Source organism: Pristiophorus japonicus, chromosome 26 (genome assembly GCF_044704955.1).
Source record: "Pristiophorus japonicus isolate sPriJap1 chromosome 26, sPriJap1.hap1, whole genome shotgun sequence".
Taxonomy (NCBI): Eukaryota; Metazoa; Chordata; class Chondrichthyes; family Pristiophoridae; genus Pristiophorus; species Pristiophorus japonicus.
Window position 1 is genome coordinate 4123523 of NC_092002.1, and position 22231 is coordinate 4145753.

At 51.8% G+C, this 22231-nt stretch overlaps 1 protein-coding gene across 1 annotated transcript in view; it reads left to right on the plus strand.

The window, feature by feature from the left end:
• xgb (x globin) overlaps positions 1-22231 on the plus strand; it is a 37244-nt gene that overhangs the window by 13879 nt on the left and 1134 nt on the right. The window contains exons 2-4 of the mRNA XM_070867566.1: positions 4067-4174; positions 5069-5189; positions 13570-13650. Of these exons, the coding sequence (XP_070723667.1) occupies positions 4067-4174; positions 5069-5189; positions 13570-13650 (310 nt within the window). The remainder of the gene's footprint in view (positions 1-4066; positions 4175-5068; positions 5190-13569; positions 13651-22231) is intronic.

Consider the following 22231-nt stretch of genomic DNA (forward strand, 5'->3'; position numbering starts at 1 on the left):
TGAGCACAGGGGGTGATGGGTGAGCGGGACTCGGTGCGAGTTAGGACACGGGGCAGTGAGCACAGGGGGTGATGGGTGAGCGGGACTCGGTGCGAGTTAGGACACGGGGCAGTGAGCACAGGGGGTGATGGGTGAGCGGGACTCGGTGCGAGTTAGGACACAGGGCAGCGAGCACAGGGGGTGATGGGTGAGCGGGACTCGGTGTGAGTTAGGACACGGGGCAGTGAGCACAGGCGGTGCTGGGTGAGCGGGACTTGGTGTGAGTTAGGACACGGGGCACAGGGGATGATGGGTGAGTGGGACTCAGGTGCGAGTTAGGACACGGGGCACAGGGGGTGATGGGTGAGCGGGACTCGGTGTGAGTTAGGACACGGGCAGTCGAGTTTTGGAGCACCTCTAGTTTACGTCGGGTAGAATACACAGCTGGAGCATTGTGGACAACTCTGGGCACACCAGGACAGATGTCAGGGCTTTAGAAAGGGTACAGGGGAGGTTTCCCAGGATGTTACCATGGAAGAGGGGCTTCAGTTATGAGGTGACGTTGGAAAAGTTAATACTGTTCTCCTTGGAGAAGATTAAGGAATGACCAAATAGAGGTTTTCATAACGACGAGAGGTTTTGTAGATTACATAGAGAAAATCTATTCCCTCTTGCAAGCGTGACAATAACCAGAGGTCATAGGTTCAAATTATTTCCCACATTACACAGTGACTGCTCTTCAAAAAGTACTTCTTTGGCGGTGAAGTGCTTTGGAATGTCCAGTGGTCGTGAAAGGCGCTATAGAAATAAGAACATAAGAAATAGGACCAGGAGTCGGCCATTCGGCCCCTCGAGCCTGCTCCGCCATTTAATACGATCATGGCTGATCTGATCATGGACTCAGCTCCACTTCCCCGCCCGCTCCCCATAACCCCTTATCATTTAAGAAACTGTCTATCTCTGTCACATTCTAAGGATAAGAGGTAAGCTATTTAGGACTGAGATGAGGAGAAACTTCTTCACTCAGAGTTGTTAACCTGTGGAATTCCCTACCGCAGAGAGTTGTTGAGGCCAATTCGTTGGATATATTCAAAAGGGAGTTAGATGTGGCCCTTACGGCTAAAGGGATCAAGGGGTATGGAGAGAAAGCAGGAAAGGGGTGAATGATCAGCCATGATCTTATCGAATGGCGGTGCAGGCTCGAAGGGCCGAATGGCCTACTCCTGCACCTATTTTCTATGTTTCTATGTTCCACAGCTCTCTGAGGCAGCGAATTCCACAGATTTACAACCCTCTGAGAAGAAATTTCTTCCCAGCTCAGTTTTAAAAGGGCAGCCCCTTATTCTAAGATCATGTCTTTATTTTATTACGATTTAATGCAGATATCTGTAAAATCAAATCCGAAAGAAACAAAAGTGAGTGCCTTGTGCTAGAAGGTCCCAGAGCCACACCATCTGGGGGTGTCTCATCAATCCTTCTGTAGATGCACGGTTCTGACCTCCACTCTAAATAGCAATTACTCTCGGAATAAGCTCACCCGGTGTTGGCTCGGGGTGAATTCGATACCGTAGCCTTAAAGGGACGCTCACCTGCAGTCTAGCGATAGGATAACACAGTGTTTCACACGGTGTGATGTTCCTTTAATGAAACAACTCGCACACTGACCTACCATGAGCAGTGCCACGGGAGGTCTGCCAGTGTGTGTGGCTATAACTACAGCTGGATATCGTTCTGTGTCTAATGAATGTCTGCCACTCATCAAAATATCCAAAAAGTATCGGGAAAAGAAAATTATTCACTTTTTTATTCGCCCTCAGGATGTGGGTGTCGCTGGTAAGGCCGGCATTTGTTGCCCATCCCTAATTGCCCCTCGAGAAGGTGGTGGTGAGCCGTCTGAGTGTCTCGCTGGGCCATTTCAGAGGGCAGTTAATGGTCAACCACATTGCTGTAGGTCTGGAGTCACACATCGTCCAGACCGGGTTAGGGTGGCAGATGCCACACAAGAGATTAATGTTCAAAGTTAGAGCACATGGGATTGGGGGTAGTGTGCTGACATGGATTGAGAACTGGTTGGCAGACAGGAAGCAAAGAGTAAATGGGTACTTTTCAGAATGGCAGGCAGTGACTAGTGGGGTACCGCAAGGTTCTGTGCTGGGGCCCCAGCTGTTTACATTGTACATTAATGATTTAGACGAGGGGATTAAATGTAGTATCTCCAAATTTGCAGATGACATTAAGTTGGGTGGCAGTGTGAGCTGCGAGGAGGATGCTATGAGGCTGCAGAGTGACTTGGATAGGTTAGGTGAGTGGGCAAATGCATGGCAGATGAAGTATAATGTGGATAAATGTGAGGTTATCACTTTGGTGGTAAAAACAGAGAGACAGACTATTATCTGAATGGTGACAGATTAGGAAAAGGGGAGGTGCAATGAGACCTGGGTGTCATGGTACATCAGTCATTGAAGGTTGGCATGCAGGTACAGCAGGCGGTTAAGAAAGCAAATGGCATGTTGGCCTTCATAGCGAGGGGATTTGAGTACAGGGGCAGGGAGGTGTTGCTACAGTTGTACAGGGCCTTGGTGAGGCCACACCTGGAGTATTGTGTACAGTTTTGGTCTCCTAACTTGAGGAAGGACATTCTTGCTATTGAGGGAGTGCAGCGAAGGTTCACCGGGACTGATTCCCGGGATGGCGGGACTGACCTATCAAGAAAGACTGGATCAACTGGGCTTGTATTCACTGGAGTTCAGAAGAATGAGAGGGGATCTCATAGAAACGTTTAAAATTCTGATGGGTTCAGACAGGTTAGATGCAGGAAGAATGTTCCCAATGTTGGGGAAGTCCAGAACCAGGGGTCACAGTCTAAGGATAAGGGGTAAGCCATTGAGGACCGAGATGAGGAGAAACTTCTTCACCCAGAGAGTGGTGAACCTTGGAATTCTCTACCACAGAAAGTTGTTGAGGCCAATTCACTAAATATATTCAAAAAAGAGTTAGATGAAGTCCTTACTACTAGGGGGATCAAGGGGTATGGCGAGAAAGCAGGAATGGGGTACTGAAGTTGCATGTTCAGCCATGAACTCATTGAATGGCGGTGCAGGCTCAAAGGGCCAAATGGCCTACTCCTGCACCTATTTTCTGTGTTTCTATGTTTCTATTTCCTTCCCTAAAGGGACATTAGTGGGTTTTAACGACAACCCGGTAGTTTCATGGTCACCATTACTGATACTAGCATTTTAATTCCAGATTTATTTAATTAACTGAATTTAAATTCCCCAGCTGCCCCAGGGTGGCATTTGAACTCTGGTCTCTGGATCATCAGTCCAGGCCGCAGGATTACTGGTCCTGTGACCTCACCACTCTGCCCCCACACCCAGTACCATTTCTGGGTCTGACCCTGGAGAGCCGGATCGGGAGTTGCAGAGTTTCTGAGGAGAAGCAACTGCCCTTTAATTGCCTTCAGGATGTGCCTATTTGTGGCAAATGAAACTTGACGGCCTTAAAGTGACGGTCCACAACACACGGGCAGATTCCCCTGAGCAGCAGAGTAATACACTGTGCGCGAGGTGTCCATACAACATCGGCCGGCCTGCCATGAACAATGCCTGTACTCATTGGAGTTTAGGGGAATGAGAGGTGATCTTATTGAACATAAGATACTGAGGGGGCTGGACAGGGTGGATGCAGAGAGGATATTTCCCCTCGCGGGGGAATCTAGAACTAGGGGGCAAAGTCTCAGAATAAGGGGCCGCCCATTTAAGACGGAGGTGAGGAGGAATTTCTTCTCTCAGAGGGGGGGTGAACATGTGGAATTTTCTACCCCTGGGAGGCTGGGTTATTGAATATATTTCAGGTGGAGGTAGATTTTTGAATGATAAGGGAGTGAAGGGATATGGGGAGCGGGCGGGGAAGTGGAGTTGAGGTCGAAGGTCAGCCGTGATCTCATTGAATGGCGGAGCGGGCTCGAGGGGCCGAATGGCCGACTCCTGCTCCTATTTCTTGTGTTCTTGTGCCGCGGGAGGTGGTCGATTCTGACTCTGACCCTGAACGGTGTTGCCCCCCCCCCCCCCACTCCCCCCCTTTGCAGGTTGTTTGAGACCCACCCTGAGTGTAAAGATGTCTTCTTCCTGTTCCGCGACATCGACGACCTCCAGCAGCTAAAGATGAGCAAGGAGCTGCAATCACACGGCCTCCGGTGAGCAACTGCGACGGGCGGGCGGCGAGTGGGGCAGGTTGGTCTGCTGCCTGCGAGTTAAAGGGACAGGAACCTCGTGGTGGGGGGGGGGGGGGTGGAGGAGGGGGCAGGGGGCAGGCGGGTGGAAGCGTGGGCTAATGCTTTCTCCGAAGATTTCCTTTTGTTTACCCGCGAGTGTTACAAAAGTCACGTTGAACAAGCAGTGTCCTTTTTCTTCTCAGGCGCTCCCTCGAAGCGAGAATGACTCGCTTCCACACCCAAAAAGGGATGAGTTCACAGGTGTTTCGGTGAAGGAACTAATATTCCGGATCCTGAACTACATCCTGAAGGGTGGAAGATGCCTGTGGGTGGATTGTTTTAACGTGGGGTGACCGTTGCACACCAGCCACCACACGGGGCTTGACAGAGCGAGGTCTTGGTCCAGGGGCAAGGGTTAACCAGGACGACTGGAGACCTGCTCTGCTGCACGGGCCCAGTGCGCGCTCACATATCGCACAGTGTGGGCTGGGCCCGTGCTGCCCCTGGGCCCCTCGCCTCTCCTGAGCCCCGAACTCACGCCTCTCCTGGGTCCCGGTCACGTCGCTCGTGTGCCCCGATCTCTCTCCGTTCCTCTGCCCCGATCACTCGCCGCACCTCCGCCATTCCTGCGCCCCGCCAATGCCCCTGCCCACTGGTGCCCACCGGTGTGCTGGTGTTCTTCCACGAGAACTGGGCACCGGAGGGACTGCAGTGCGTCATAGCGACAGGGAACAGAATTTGAATTAGATTTGATAAGGTTCCCTTTAATGTGCAATTGTTCATTTGTAGGTTTCAGTGCCCTTAAAAAAAAGGGGGGGGGCACTTGATTTAAAGTTATTCCAAAAATAGTTGTAATGGATCGGACGTCTGTTTCAGCGTAATGTCTTTCATTGAGAAGAGCGTGGCAAGATTGGCACAGGAAGACAAGTTGCAACAGCTGGCCTTCGAGCTGGGCAGAAGCCATTGTCGATACAATGCCCCACCCAAATATTACGAGGTAAGATCTGTATCCAGCCCAGTGACCGGCTGCTGATTTTCCGGGGAAGGACATCTCACGGCGTGCGTTTGGGCTCAAAGGTTTGCCCGTAACACACTGGGCACGTGCGTTGCTAACGGCGTAGCCAGGGCAACGGGGTACCTGGGACCGTTGGTGAATAACAGGACCGACAGTCTATCTCCTTAACCAATGCGATTGACGAAAACGAAAGACTTGCATTTATATAGCGCCTTTCACGACCACCAGACGTCCCAAAGCGCTTTACAGCCAATGAAGTACTTTTGGAGTGTAGTCACTCATTCATTTATTCATTCATTCATAGGCGGTCCCTCGAACGAGGATGACTTGCTTCCACACGAGTTCACAGATGTTTCGGTGAAGGATGTTCCAGGTCCTGAACTCCAATTGAGGGGGTGGAAGATGCCTGTGGGTGGATTGTTTTAACGTGGGGTGACCGTTGCACACCAGCCACCACACGGGGCTTGACAGAGCGAGGTCTTGGTCCAGTGGCAAGGGTTAACCAGGACGACTGGAGAACCAGCTCTGCTGCACGGACCCAGTGCGCGCGCTCATCGCACAGTGTGGGCTGGTCCCGTGCTGCCCCTGGGCCCCTCGCCTCTCCTGGGCCCCGAACCCTCATACGCCACACCTCCGCCACGATCTCTCGCCGCTCCTCTGCCCCGACCTTCCCATTCCTCTGTACCTGGGCCCCGCCGATGTTCCTGCCCACGCCCCAAGACGGTGACCAGGGTTTTGATGACTTCACCCAGTCGCCCATCTCAAAATCGTCGCACACTTGGAGCAGCTCGTGCTGGAGGTTGAAGTGGTCCGCCTCTCCAGCTCTTTTAAAGCTTCACCTGCGGCACACACAATACACACTCAAAAACAGTGCAGTCAGAGATAGGGCTACAAGTCCAGCACAATCTCCAACCTGAGCTATCTTTGAGCTTGGTTTCCTATTGTGCGTGGCAAGTTGAAGAATGTAACTTCACCGGTAACTACTATTGCAAGCCGATACTAATCCAGAGAGTTCTCCCATCTGTCAAGAAAAAATGTTTTAGTTCAGAGAAATATTTGATTACAAAGCTCCCTTATAAACCTCCATTTAAGCCAATCTATTTGGATCAACAATGTTGGAGTGATGTGAGCCAAGGCAATTACTTCAATGTGTTCCATAGAAACACGATTTCCCTCTCACAATTTCAAATGAACTGGCCCGATAGTATTGCTAAGAAATAACAATACTTGTTGGAATAGAGATTGCGAGACTTACAAGAAGTGCTGTTCTTGACAGCTTTCACTCCCACTTTGAGAGATGGAAAAGAGTTTCATCGATAGTTTGAAAAAGCCGTGTGAATAGGATAATTAGACAGGAATCTAACAGAAAGAAATGATTCATGTATTTCTGCAGTGGCTTTCACGATCGGCAGACACTCACTGCTGTAATGTGGGAAACGCGGCAGGCAATCTGCGCACAGCAAGATCCCACAAACAGCAATGTGATAATGACCAGATAATCTGTTTTAGTGATGTTGGTTGAGGGATAAATATTGGCCCCATGACACCGGGAAGAACTCCCCTGCTCTTCTTCAAGATAGTGCCATGGGATCTTTTACGTCCACCTGAGAGGGCAGACGGGGCCTCGGTTTAACGTCTCATCCGAAAGACAGCACCTCCGACAGTGCGGCGCTCCCTCAGTACTGCCCCTCCGACAGTGCGGCGCTCCCTCAGTACTGCCCCTCCGACAGTGCGGCGCTCCCTCAGTACTGCCGCTCCGACAGTGCGGCGCTCCCTCAATACCGATCCTCCGACCTTGCGACGCTCCGTCAGTACTGCCCCCCCTCTGATCAGAAATTGTATATTTTTCTTGGCATCAACCTGAGCTTTTTGGCTCTTGAGAGCGTTCCCTCCCACTTTGACAGCTTGGCAATGTGAATAGGATCGTTAGGCACGAATTCCAACTCAGCAGACTTTGCTTTCTTTCTATACCAGTGCCTGTCTCCAACTCTCATGTCTGTTGTCTTCTGCGGCTAGTATGAGAATTCCGTCTGGGAACCGATGCATGCCAATTCTGGTTGGAATATAATCTTGCAAGTGTCCTGCCTCCTATCGCCACCTCCTCCAGTCAAACAGCCTTCTCTCCCCCTCCCTCCAACATGAAAGTGTCAAAGAAAATATTTTAATGCCCCCGCGACCTCTCTGTTGCTCTTGGCAGTGTCCAAGGAGATCAACTTTCAATTCCCGGAGATTCCAGCACAGTACTTATTATGTCTTGGATAAACATAGAAACATAGAAAATAGGTGCAGGAGTAGGCCATTCGGCCCTTCTAGCCTGCACCGCCATTCAATGAGTTCATGGCTGAACATTCAACTTCAGTACCCCATTCCTGCTTTCTCGCCATACCCCTTGATCCCCCTAGTAGTAAGGACCTCATCTAACTCCTTTTTGAATATATTTAGTGAATTGGCCTCAACAACTTTCTGTGGTAGAGAATTCCACAGGTTCACCACTCTCTGGGTGAAGAAGTTCCTCCGCATCTCGGTCCTAAATGGCTTACCCCTTATCCTTAGACTGTGACCTAGATACTGCAAGATCAAAGTAAGGTGTGACCATAGCCCTTTATTACAGATAGAGCGCCTCTCCAGCCTGTGAGACCTCCTTATATACAGGTGCTCCCAAGGGATTGTGGGATCCCTTGGGACTCCAGGGGATAAGCCCTCTGGTGGTTAGACATGATAATTACAGATTTACATATATAACAACACTCCCCCCCGCCCCCCCGCAACTAAAGTCAATAGTGTAACTATTTACAAGGTGAGTCGATCTGAGGCCTTCCTTTCCCTGGTTGATCATCTCGGTGCAAATGCTGGTTTTGGTGAGTCGTTTGTTGGGCCCTCGCTGGGCTGCTGCGCAGCTGGCCTTGCTGGGCTGCTGGGGGTGGTGAGTTCTGCTTCGTGGTCAACCGCTGGGCCGGTTGCCACTTGTGTGTGTGTTGGAGGGTCGAAAAAGGTCGAGTCTATTGTGGGTTGTTCTGGATAGTCCGTGAATCTGAGTTTGGTTTGGTCCAAGTGTTTTCTGCAGGTGAGTCCATTTGAAAGTTTGACCACAAACACCCTACTCCCCTCTTTGGCCAAAACAGTGCCAGGAAGCCACTTGGGACCTTGTCCATAGTTCAATACAAATATAGAATCATTTACTTCAATTTTGCGTGACACATTTGCGCGATTATGATATGTATTCTGTTGAAGCCGTCTGCTCTCTACCTCTTTGTGTAGATCAGGATGGACTAACAAGAGCGTTGTTTTAAGTGTCCTTTTCATGAGCAGTTCAGCGGGAGGGACCCCAGTGAGCGAGTGGGGTCCTGTATGGTAACTAAGCAGGACTCGGGATAGACGAGTCTGCAGTAAGCCTTCAGTTACCCTTTTCAAGCTCTGCTTGATTGTTTGAACTGCTCGTTCTGCCTGACCGTTGGACGCTGGTTTAAACGGGGCAGATGTGACATGTTTGACCCCATTGCGGGTCATGAATTCCTTGAATTCAGCACTGGTAAAGCACGGCCCATTGTCACTTACAAGGACACCAGGCAGGCCGTGCGTGGCAAACATGGCCCGCAGGCTTTCAATGGTGGCAGCGGACGTGCTTGCCGACATTATCACACATTCAATCCATTTGGAGTAAGCATCTAGAGCCACTAAAGACATTTTTCCCAAGAATGGACCTGCAAAGTCGATATGAACCCTAGACCATGGTTTGGAGGGCCAAGACCATAAACTTAGTGGCGCCTCCCTGGGTGCATTGCTTAACTGGGAACATGTATTACATTTGTGTACACAGGACTCTAAGTCTGTATCGATACCGGGCCACCACACGTGGGATCTGGCTATCGCTTTCATCATTACAATGTCTGGTTGGGTACAGTGGAGATCACTAATGAAAGTGTCCTTGCACTTTCTTGGCACAACAACCCGATTCCCCCACAGGAGGCAGTTCGCCTGTATAGATATTTTATCTTTGCGCCGCTGGTATGGCTTTATTTCCTCCTGCATCTCTAACGGGACACTAGACCAACTCCCGTGGAGCACAGTTTTTTACTAAGGACAGTAACGGGTCCTGGCTTGTCCAGGTTCTAATCTGTCGGGCGGTGACAGGTGATTGCTCACTCTCGAATGCTTCCATTACCATAACTAAATCTGCGGGCTGTGCCATCTCCACCCCCGTGGTGGGCAATGGCAGCCTACTGAGAGCATCGGCACAGTTTTCTGTGCCTGGCCTGTGGCGGATGGTGTAGGTGTATGCGGTCAACGTGTAGCCCACCTCTGGATGCGGGCCGATACATTCGTATTTATCTCCTTGCTTTCCGAAAAGAGGGATGTAAGTGGCTTATGGTCGGTTTCCAATTCAAATTTGAGTCCGAACATATATTGATGAATTTTTTTTACCCCGTAAACACACGCTAACACTTCTTTTTTGGTCATACTGCAGGGCCTCTCAGCCTTAGACAGACTTCTGGATGCAGAAGCAACCGGTTGCAATTTTCCAAATTCATTAGCTTGTTGCAATACACACCCGATACTGTATGACAATGCATCACATGCTAGTACCAAACGTTTACATGGATCGTACAACACAAGCAATTTGTTTGAGCATGTCAGTTTCCTAGCTTTCTCAAAGGCATTTTCTTGGCTTTTACCCCATACCCATTCATCTCCCTCACACAGTACAGAGTGCAGTGGTTCTAACAATGTGCTAAGACCCAGTAAGAAGTTACCAAAATAGTTCAGTAGTCCTAGAAACGACCGCAGCTCCGTCACGTTCCGTGGTCTTGGTGTGTTCTTGATTGTCTTCATCTTCGAATCGGTCGGCCTGATGCCGTCCGCCGCGATTCTTCTCCCCAGGAACTCCACTTCAGGCACCAGGAAAATGTACTTCGAGCGTTTTAGCCTGAGCCCCACATGATTTAGCCGACTAAGAACCTCCTCCAGGTTCTGTAGGTGCTCGACGGTGTCCCGACCTGTAACCAAGATGTCGTCCTGGAAGACCACGGTGGGCGGGACTGACTGCAGCAAGCTTTCCATGTTCCTCTGGAATATCGCAGTGGCCGATCGAATCCCAAATGGGCATCTGTTGTAAACGAAAAGACCTTTGGGCGTGTTGATGCAGATGAGGCCTTTCGATGATTCTTCCAGCTCCTGCGTCATGTAGGCCAAGGTCAAGTCCAGCTTCGTGAACGTTTTCCCTCCCGCCAGCATCACAAATAGGTCGTCTATCTTTGGTAGTGGGTATTGATCCTGCAGTGAGAAACAATTGATGGTTAGTTTGTAATCACTATAGATTCTGACGGTGCCATCTCCCTTGAGGATTGGAATGATTGGACTGACCCACTCATTGAATTCAATCAGCGAAATGATGCCCTCTCGTTGCAACCTGTCCAGCTCGATCTCCACCCTCTCCCTCATCATGTACGGTACCGCTCTCGCCTTGTGATGGATGGGTCGCGCCCCCGGAATCAAGTGGATCTGCACTTTTGCTCCTTGGAACTTCCCGATGCCTGGTTTGAACAGTGAAGGGAACTTTCTTAGGATCTGGGCACATGAGGTGTCGTCGACAGACGAAAGCGCTCGGACGTCGTCCCAGTTCCAACGTATCTTTCCCAGCCAGCTCCTGCCGAACAGCGTGGGGCCATTGCCCCGGTACCACCAGAGTGGTAAATCGTGTACCGCTCCATTGTGGCGGACGGCATCAGGCCCATCGATTCGAAGATGGAGGCAATCAAGAATGCACTGCCAATTACGGGAATCAGTTCCTTTGTGTACATTCTAAGTTTGGTGCGAATGAGAGTCAGGACTGGCCTTGAAGCCTTGTTGCACCACAACTTATTGAAAGTCTTTTTGCTCATTATGGACTGGTTTGTGCCCGTGTCCTGCTCCATGGACACCGGGAGTCCATTTAATTCAACCTTCAGCCTTCTCGGGGGACACTTTGTGGTAAATGTGTGCACCCCATATACCTCTGCCTCCTCGGACTGAGGCTCTGGTTCGTTATGCTCCACCGTGGATCTGTCCACCTCTGCTCCATGGTGGTTTACAGGATTAGCAATGCACATGCGTTGGAGGTGTCCCATTGTTCCACAGCCCTTTGAAGCGGCATGAATGGAAATGATGATCACCCCCGCAGCGCCAACAAGGTGTTAATGGCCTTGTATTCACCACCCTTGATGGTGGACTCTGAGTCATCTGTAGACGTGCAGCTACAGGCGTGTAAGTCCTGCCCTGTACATTACGATTCGAAAACAACATTACTTTGTTCATAGTACTTGCAGCAGCATTCGTGTGCTGAGAGATTTGTTTGGCATTGTCACTGGTGGAGATAAACGCCTGGGCTATCGCTATGGCTTTACTCAAGGTTGGGGTCTCTACAGTCAAAAGTTTGCGAAGTATTACTTCATGGCCAATGCCAAGTACAAAGAAGTCCCTGAGCATGTGCTCCAAGTGTCCTTCAAATTCGCAATGTCCTGCAAGGCGCCTTAGTTCGGCGACGTAGCTCGCCACTTCCTGGCCTTCAGACCTCTTGTACATGTAGAACCGATACCTCGCCATCAGAATGCTTTCCTTCGGATTTAGATGCTCCCGGACCAGTGTGCACAACTCATCGTATGACTTGTCTGTGGGTTTTTCTGGAGTGAGCAGGTTTTTGACGAGGACATACATTGGTGCCCCGCAAACGGTGAGGAGGATCGCCCTTCGCTTGGCAGCGTTCGCTTCTCCTTCCAGCTCGTTGGCCACGAAGTATTGGTCGAGTCGCTCTACGAAGGTTTCCCAATCATCTCCCTCCGAAAATGTCTCCAGGATGCCCACGGTTGGCTGTATTGTTGCGTTGGAGTTCGTTATCTGTATCTCGTCGCCAGTTGTGATGTCTTGGATAAAGAGTCAGACTACATACTGCAAGCTCAAAGTACAGATCTCAGAGTGCCTCTCCAGCCTGCGAGACCTCCTTATATACAGGTGCTCCCAAGGAATTGTGGGATTCCTTGGGACTCCAGGGGATAAGTCCTCTGGTGGTTAGACTTGGTAATTACAGGTTTACATACATAACAGTACTGATTTGACTTGAGGCTTTATTCATTGAGTAACCAAGGATCACCATCCTGGATATAATGTATTTGCTTCATGGGTTCTTTGCTTAAGAATTCATAAACACATTGCTATTAAGAACGAGTTGGTTTATTAGCAAAGGTTTAACAATCACACGACACATTACCGGTTCATCCAGCGGGCTCACAACCACCTGCCCCATCGTGGATCCCCCGAACCCAACTGGCTGGGGTTTTATTGAGTCTTGTGAACATCATGTGACGGGCTAAGCCACTCACAGTGCAACCTGTGAGCATGCTCACAGGGACAGACATTACACTGGACACCACCAGGATTGGAAAGAGTAGGAGAAAAAAGTGTAAGATTCCTGGGATGGGGGGATTGTCCTATGAGAGATTGAGTAGACTAGACCGATATTCTCTAGAGTTTAGAAGAATGAGAGGTGATCTCATTGAAACATATAAAGTTCTTAAGGGGCTTGACAGGGTAGATGCAGGGAGGGTGTTTCGCCCGGGCTGGGGATAATGACCAGATAATCTGTTTTAGTGATATTGGTTGAGGGATAAATATTGGCCCCAGGACACCGGGGAGAACTCCCCTGCTCTTCTTCAAGATAGTGCCATGGGATCTTTTACATCCCCTTTCCCGCTTTCCCCTTTCCTGCTTTCTCTCCATACCCCTTGATCCCTTTAGCCATAAAGGCCATATCTAACTCCCTCTTGAATATATCCAGTGAACTGACATCAACAACTCTCTGCGGCAGGGAATTCCACAGGTTAACAACTCTCTGAGTGAAGAAGTTTCTCCTCATCTCGGTCCTAAATGGCCTACCCCTTATCCTAAGACTATGTCCCCTGGTTCTGGACTTCCCCAGCATCGGGAACATTCTTCCCGCATCTATCCTGTCCAGTCCCGTCAGAATCTTATATGTTTCTATGCGATCCCCTCTCATCCTTCTAAACTCCAGTGAATAAAGGCCCAGTTGATCCAGTCTCTCCTCATATGTCAGTCTTGCCATCCCGGGAATTAGTCTGGTGAACCTTCGCTGCACTCCCTCAATAGCAAGAATGTCCTTCCTCAGATTAGGAGACCAAAACTGTACACAATATTCAAGGTGTAGCCTCACCAAGGCCCTGTACAACTGCAGTAAGACCTCCCTGCTCCTATACTCAAATCCCCTCGCTATGAAGGCCAACATACCATTTGCCTTCTTCACTGCCTGCTGTACCTGTGTAGGTCGTAGGTTGAAGTCCTGCAGTAACGATAGTGTTGCATGTTTTCTCTGCAGTATGTCGGAGTGCAATTCATTGCTGTGGTGAAACCGATCTTGAAAGAGAAATGGACAGCAGACGTGGAAGAAGCGTGGAAGGTAGGCAGTTCAGCACTGAGCACGGGACATCCAGACCCATCAATACATAGTAAACCATCGGATAGAGGGAGACACTTCTGACCAGCCTGGCTCTTAGCTGGAAAAACAGCCCAGCGTGCTTAACACAAACGTGTGCGGAAAAACTCCCTCGCACAGCAATGTGCTGGTGACCAGATCATCTGTTTTAGTGATATTGGCCCCAGGACACCGGGGAGAACTCCCCTGCTCTTCTTCAAGATAGTGCCATGGGATCCTTTACATCCATCTGCAAAAGCATCCCTCCCTCAATAACATCTTATCCTAATGACAGCACCTCCAGCAGTGCGGCGCTCCCTCAGTACTGCCCCTCCGACAGTGCGGCGCTCCCTCAGTACTGCCCCTCCGACAGTGCGGCGCTCCCTCAGCACTGCCCCTCCGACAGTGCGGCGCTCCCTCAGTACTGTCCCTCCGACAGTGCGGGGCACTCTCTCAGTACTGCCCCTCCGACAGTGCGGCGCTCCCTCAGTACTCCCCCTCCGACAGTACAATGCTTCCTCAGTACTGCCCCTCCAACAGTGCAGCAGTCCCTCAGTACTGCCCCTCCGACAGTGCCCTGCTCCCTCAGTACTGCCCCTCCGACAGTGCGGCGCTCCCTCAGTACTCACCCTCCGACAGTACAATGCTTCCTCAGTACTGCCCCTCCAACAGTGCAGCAGTCCCTCAGTGCCCTGCTCCCTCAGTACTGCCCCTCCGACAGTGCGGCGCTCCCTCAGCACTGCCCCTCCGACAGTGCGGCACTCCCTCAGCACTGCCCCTCCGACAGTGCGGCACTCCCTCAGTACTGCCCCTCCGACAGTGCGGCACTCCCTCAGCACTGCCCCTCCGACAGTGCGGCACTCCCTCAGCACTGCACTGGGAGTGTCAGCCTAGATCTTTGTGCTCAAGTCTCTGGAGTGGGACTTGAACCCATGACCTCCTGACCCTGAGGCGAGAGTGCTGCCCACTGAGCCACGGCTGACACTGTGAATGATATCGGTGCGTGCCTTTGTTATTGATTGCTTTCGCTGTCAGCTGACAGCTCATAATATGCATTTAGATAGCACAAAATATCACTGTTGTAATTCTGCGATCGGAAAGCAAGCCACGTTCCAATGGTTTCAAATTGGGCCGTCACAAAAGCTTCCAAATTCATCACTAAATCCCCCAAAAGTCAAATTGTAAACACAGCCCAACACAGACCCATCAAACTCCGTCTGTCTGTACTGGTGTGAGCGGGACCCCACCCCGTACTGGTGTGTGTGGGAGGATTTCCCTGTACTGGTGTCTATGGGGACCCCCCCCCCGTACTGGTGTGTGTGGGGACTCCCCCTGTACTGGTGTGTGTGGGGACTCCCCCTGTATTGGTGTGTGGGGGGACTCCCCTGTACTGGTGTGTGTGGGGACTCCCCTGTACTGGTGTGTGTGGGGACTCCCCTGTACTGGTGTGTGTGGGGACTCTCCTGTACTGGTATGTATGGGGACCCCCCCTGTACTGGTGTCTATGGGGACTACCCCTGTACTGGTGTGTGTGGGAACTCCCCCTGTACTGGTGTATGTGGGGACTCCCCTGTACTGGTGTGTGTGGGGACTCCCCTGTACTGGTGTGTATGGGGACTCCCCCTGTACTGGTGTGTGGGGATTCCCCTGTACTGGTGTGTGTGGGGACTCCCCTGTACTGGTGTATGTGGGGACTCCCCTGTACTGGTGTGTATGGGGACTCCCCCTGTACTGGTGTGTGTGGGGACTCCCCTGTACTGGTGTGTGTGGGAACTCCCCCTGTACTGGTGTATGTGGGGACTCCCCTGTACTGGTGTGTGTGGGGACTCCCCTGTACTGGTGTGTATGGGGACTCCCCCTGTACTGGTGTGTGGGGATTCCCCTGTACTGGTGTGTGGGGATTCCCCTGTACTGGTGTGTATGGGGACTCCCCCTGTACTGGTGTATGTGGGGACTCCCCTGTACTGGTGTGTATGGGGACTCCCCCTGTACTGGTGTGTGGGGATTCCCCTGTACTGGTGTGTGTGGGGGTTCCCATTGTGCCAATTCTGTTGCTGCCGGTTATCTGCAATCTTACCTGCTGTGTAAACAGGAAGGAGTCCTGGGTCTGTACAGCACTGTATCTGCTGGAGGATTGTGGGCCACTATAGCCCCAGGCTAAATCTGGGGCCCACAGGCCTCGCAGGGAGTGAACACAACGGCCCGATCAACGGAGTGCGTCTATTCGCAGCACCTCCCTCAGCTTTTCATCATTCACCTCCTCCTAACTCTGAAGGCACCTAATCCACTGGGGCACGGATATCCTCGGTGACAATGGAGTGAAACCTTCAAACTGCTTCTTATAAACAGCACTGAGGAAATCTCTGCCCGCTCCCTGGCCCCGCTCCACACTCACACGAGGGGCAAATTGAGAACAGATATCAGAAATGTACCGCAGGGGATGGCCGTTGGATAGTGGAGACTCGGAATCACTCCAGAAATAGTTGGATGCTTTGATAGGAGTCGTCTCCTTCTCGGGCAGTTCCCTCGAAGCGAGGATGACTTGCTTCCACGCCGAAAAGGGATGGGTTCACAGGTGTTTCAATGAGGGACCTGACATTCCAGAGCCCGAACTACATCCTGAAGGGTGGAAGATGCCTGTGGGTGGATTGTTTTAACGTGGGGTGACCGTTGCACACCAGCCACCACACGGGGCTTGACAGAGCGAGGTCTTGGTCCAGGGGCAAGGGTTAACCAGGACGACTGGAGACCTGCTCTGCTGCACGGACCCAGTGCGCTCACATATCGCACAGTGTGGGCTGGGCCCGTGCTGCCCCTGGGCCCTCGCCTCTCCTGGGCCCCGGTCACTTCCCTCTACGGACTCTTGCCGCTCCTTCGTCCCTCCTGCTGTGACTGCCCGCTCTGCAATCGCCGACCTGGTGGTCTTGCAGGCCGGGACCGTGCCCCACGGACACGAGTTCTCAGGTGACTGATGAGACCAATCCGGGACCTACAGTCTCTGTCACAGGTCGGGGCAGGTGGTAGTCGGAGGGACGGGTGGGTGGGTGGGACTGGTTTGCCGCACGTTCCTTCCGCTGTTTGCGCTTGGCCTCCGCGTGCTCCCAGCGATGAGACTCGAGGTGCTCAGCGCCCTCCCGGATGCACTTCCTCCACTTAGGGCGGACTGGCCTTTGGGCCAGGGGCTCCCAGGTGTCGGTGGGGATGTTGCACTTTATCAGGGAGGCTTTGAGGGTGGTCCCTTGTCACGTTTCCTCTGCCCACCTGGGGCTCGCTTGCCGTGTCGGAGTTCCGAGTAGAGCGCTTGCTTTGGGAGTCTAATATCGGGGCATGCGGACAATGTGGCCCCACCCAGCGGAGCTGGTCGAGTGTGGTCAGTGTTTCGATGCTGGGGATGTTGGCCTGAGCGAGAACACTGACGTTGGTGCGTCTAACCTGCCAGTGGAGTTGCCGGATCTTGAGCAGGCAGTGCTGGTGGTACTTCTCCAGTGATAGGAGTAGATGGGCTAGGAAGGGCTGAATGGCCCTTCTCCAAATCCATCCCCTCTCCCATTTAACATAAACCTTCCCCAAATACTTCTTCATCAATATGTATCCCTCCAATGGGTATTAATCTCCCAAACCTACCACCCACCCCAAGATGCCCCTGTGGGACGGGGGTGAGGCAGAAGGTGAGACAACAACAACAACCTGTATTTATATAGCGCCTTTAATGTAGTGAAACGTCCCCAAGCGCTTCACAGGAGGATTATGCGATAAAAATTTGACCCACAGCCGCATAAGGAGAAATTAGGGCAGGTGACCAAAAGCTTGGTCAAAGAGGTCGGTTTTAAGGAGCGTCTTGAAGGAGGAGAGAGAGAGGTGGAGAGGTTTAGGGAGGGAGTTCCAGCGCTTGGGGCCCAGGCAACAGAAGGCACGGCCACCGATGGTGGAGCGATTATAATCAGGGATGCTCAAGAGGGCAGAATTAGAGGAGCGCAGAGATCTCGGGGGGTTGTGGGGCTGGAGGAGATTACAGAGATGAGACTGCATACAGGGAGGTTAAAGTAACTGTGACCTCAGTCTTTATTAAGACACTCCAGAGTGAGGAACAGGCCTTAGGGGCCGGCTTATATACAGTGCTCAAAAGGGATGCTGGGATCCCTTGGGACTTCAGGCAATGCGCTCCCTGGTGGCGGAACATGGGAGTGCATGCTTTACAGATACGCAACATCACTTCCCCCCCGCCCCCTCAAAGCCAAAGTGAAAAATATTTACAAGGCGGTCGGGAGCCTTTCTTTCCCTGGTGGACCGCCTCAGTACAAATGTCTGTTCTGGTGTGTTGGCTGTGCCCTCGCTGGGCTGGTGTGTTGTTGGCCCTGCAGGGCTGCTGGGTGAGCCTCGCCTTGCTGGGCTGTTCGGCGTGATGGGTTCGATTTCCTGGTCCGGGGTGGTGTCGTTGATCCTTTGGGTGTGTGTTGTCGGCCCGAAAAAGGTGGTGTCTGCTGTGGGTTGTTCAGAGCAGTCTGTGAACCGCAGCCTCGTTTGGTCCAGGTGCTTTCTGCAAATTTGTCCATTGTCTAGTTTGACTACAAACACCCTACTCCCTTCTTTAGCTATCACCGTGCCCGCGATCCACTTGGGACCATGTCCATAGTTTAGCACATACACAGGGTCATTCAGATCAATTTCCCGTGACACAATAGCGCGACCATCGTTTACATTTTGTTGCTGCCGCCTGCTCTCTACCTGATCATGCAGGTTGGGGTGAACCAGCGAGAGTCTGGTTTTAAGTGTCCTTTTCATGAGTAGCTCATCCGGGGGCACCCCTGTGAACGAGTGGGGTCTCGTGCGGTAGCTGAGCAGTACTCGGGACAGGCGGGTTTGGAGTGAGCCTTCTGTGACTTGTTTGACGCTCTGTTTGATGGTTTGTACTGCCCGCTCTGCCTGCCCATTGGAGGCTGGTTTAAACGGGACCGAGGTGATATGTTTGATCCCATTGCAGGTCATGAATTCTTTAAATTCGGCACTGGTGAAACATGGCCCGTTGTCACTGACCAGTATGTCAGGCAGGCCGTGGGTGGCAAACATGGCCCTCAGGCTTTCAATGGTGGCGGTGCTTCCCGACATTATTTCACATTCAATCCATTTTGAAAAAGCATCCACCACCACCAGGAACATTTTACTGAGAAATGGGCCCGCATAGTCGACATGGATCCTCGACCATGGTCTGGAGGGCCAGGACCACAAACTTAGTGGTGCCTCTCTGGGCGCGTTGCTCAGCTGAGCACATACCCTGCATTGCCGTACACTGGACTCTAAGTCAGAGTCGATACCGGGCCACCACATGTGGGATCTGGCTATCGCTTTCATCATTACTATACCCGGGTGTGTGCTGTGTAGATCTGAGATGAACGTCTCCCTGCCCTTTTTGGGTAGCACTACGCGGTTACCCCACAACAGGCAGTCTGCCTGAATGGACAGCTCGTCCTTTCGCCGCTGGAACGGCTTGATTGGCTCTTGCATTTCAACGGAGATGCTGGCCCAGCTCCCATGCAGTACACAGTTTTTTACTCGGCACAGCAGAGGTTCTTGGCTGGTCCAAGTCCTAATCTGGCGGGCCGTGACAAGTGATTTATCATTTTCAAACGCTTCCATGACCATCAACAAGTTTGCAGGCTGCACCATTTCCACCCCCGTGGTGGGCAATGGTAGCCGACTGAGAGCATCCGCACAGTTCTCGGTGTCTGGCCTGTGGCGGATGGTATAGTTCTCCGCTGATAACGCGAGTGCCCACCTTTGTATGCGGGCTGAGGCATTAGTATTTATCCCCTTGTTTTCAGCGAGCAGGGATGTGAGGGGCTTGTGATCGGTTTCCAGCTCAAATTTGAGGCCAAACAGGCACTGATGCATTTTCTTTACCCTGAACACACACGCTAATGCCTCTTTCTCAATCATGCTGCAGGCCCTCTCGGCCTTAGACAAGCTCCTGGAGGCATAGGCGACAGGTTGCAACTTCCCTGCAACGTTAGCTTGTTGTACTACACACCCGACTCCGTACGACGACGCATCACATGCTAGCACAAGTCTTTCACATGGGTTATACAATACAAGCAGCTTGTTGGAGCATAAAATGTTTCTGGCTTTCTCAAAAGCAATTACTTGTTTTTTTTTCCCCACACCCAGTTCTCACCTTTGTGCAATAACACATGTAGGGGCTCCAAAAGGGTGCTTAACCCGGGTAGGACGTTACCAAAATAGTTGAGGAGTCCCAGGAACGACCGCAGCTCCGTGATGTTCTGTGGCCTGGGCGCATTCCTGATAGCCTCTGTCTTGGTGTCTGTGGGCCGAATGCCGTTTGCCGCGATCTTTCTCCCCAAAAACTCCACTTCTGTTGCCATGAAGACGCATTTCGACCTCTTCAGCCGCAGCCCTACGCGATCCAGTCGCTAGAGGACCTCCTCCAGGTTTTGTAGGTGCTCGGCGGTGTCCCGACCCGTGACCAATATGTCGTCCTGAAAGACCACCGTGTGTGGTACCGACTTGAGTAGGCTCTCCATGTTTCTCTGGAAGATCGCTGCAGCCGACCGAATTCCAAACAGGCATCTGTTGTAGATGAACAGTCCCTTGTGCGTGTTGATGCAGGTGAGGCCCTTCGAAGACTCCTCCAGCTCCTGCGTCATGTAGGCCGAAGTCAGGTCGAGCTTGGTGAACGTCTTGCCTCCTGCCAGCGTCGCAAATAGGTCGTCTGCCTTAGGTAGCGGGTATTGGTCCTGTAGCGAGAAACGATTAATAGTTACTTTATCATCGCCGCAAATCCTGACCGTGCCATCACTTTTGAGTACTGGAACAATCGGGTTGGCCCACTCGCTGAATTCCACTGGGGAGATGATGCCCTCGCGTTGCAGTCTGTCCAGCTCAATTTCCACTCTCTCCCTCATCATGTGAGGTACCGCTCGCGCCTTGTGGTGAATGGGTCGTGCCTCTGGAACCAAGTGGATCCACACCTTCGCCCCGGAAAAGTTTCCAATGCCTGGCTCAAAAAGGGAAGGAAATTTGTTAAGAACCTGGGGACATGAGGCCTCATCGACATGTGATAGCGCTAGGATGTCATCCCAGTTCCAGCGGATTTTGCCCAGCCAGCTCCTTCCAAGCAGTGTGGGGCCAATGCCCGGGACAATCCAGAGTGGCAGTTCGTGCCCCGTGCCCTCGTAGGTGACCTTGACCATGGCGCTGCCCAGGACAATGATAAGCTCTTTGGTGTACGTTCTCAGTTTCGTGTGGATGGGGCTCAGGGCTGGTCTGAATGCCTTGTTGCACCACAGTCTCTCACGATGGATTGGCTAGCACCAGTGTCCGGTTCCATGGCTACGGGTAAGCCATTCAATTTTACGTTTAGCATTATAGGTGGCCATTTTGTTGAAAATGTGTGCACCCCGTGTACTTCAGCATCTTCCTCCTCTCTCGGAGGCTCAAAATTGCTTTGGTCAACCAGGGACCGATCTTCCTCTGCCACGTGGTGGTTAGCAGGTTTTGCAGAGCTTGCAGCTCATCTGCAAGCTCGTTGGAGGTGCCCCATTGTTCCACAGCTCTTGCAGACATACCCTTTGAAGCGGCATGAATAGGCTGAATGGAAGCCTCCACAACGCCAACAAGGTATGAATTGCTTTGCATTCATCCTTTGTTGCAGACTCTGAGTCATCTGGGTTACCTGAGGCCTGCTGGCAGTTGCAGACTCGTGGTTTCTGCCCTGTACATTTCTGCTCACAACCAAAGTTCCAGTTACTTTATGAACATTGCTAGCACTTGTGTGCTGAGAGATTTGTTTGGTGTTATCACTGGTGGACATAAACGCCTGTGCTATTGCAATGGCCTTACTGTGGGTCGGTGTCTCTACAGTCAAAAGTTTTCGTAGGATGGTCTCGTGGCCAATGCCCAGTACAAAAAAGTCTCTGAGCATTTGCTCCAGGTAGCTATCAAACTCACATTGTCCTGCAAGTCGCCTTAGCTCGGCGACGTAGCTCGCCACTTCCTGACCTTCAGATCGCTGGCACGCGTAGAACCGAAACCCTCAGGTTAAGATGCTTCCGAACCAGTGTACACAGCTCCTCATACGACTAATCTGTGATTTCACCGGAGCCAGAAGATTCTTCATGAGGCTGTAGGTCGATGCCCCGCAGACTGTGAGGAGGACCGCTCTCCTTTTTGCAGCGCTTCCTTCTCCGTCCAGCTCGTTAGCTACAAAGTACTGGTCTAGCCGTTCGACATAGGCTTCCCAGTCCTCACCCTCCAAGAACTTCTCCAGGATGCCCACAGTTTGCTGCATCTTTGCATTGGATTCGTATACTCGTCGCCAGTTGTTGTGTTCCTAACACAGATGAGACTGCACACGGGGAGGTTACAGTAACAGTGACCTCAGTCTTTATTAAGACACTCCAGGGTGAGGAACAGGCCTTAAGGGCCGGCTTATATACAGTGCTCCCATGGGATGCTGGGATCCCTTGGGACTTCAGGGGATGCGCTCCCTGGTGGCGGAACATGGGAGTGCACGCTTTACAGATACACAACAACAGAGATAGGGAGGGGCGAG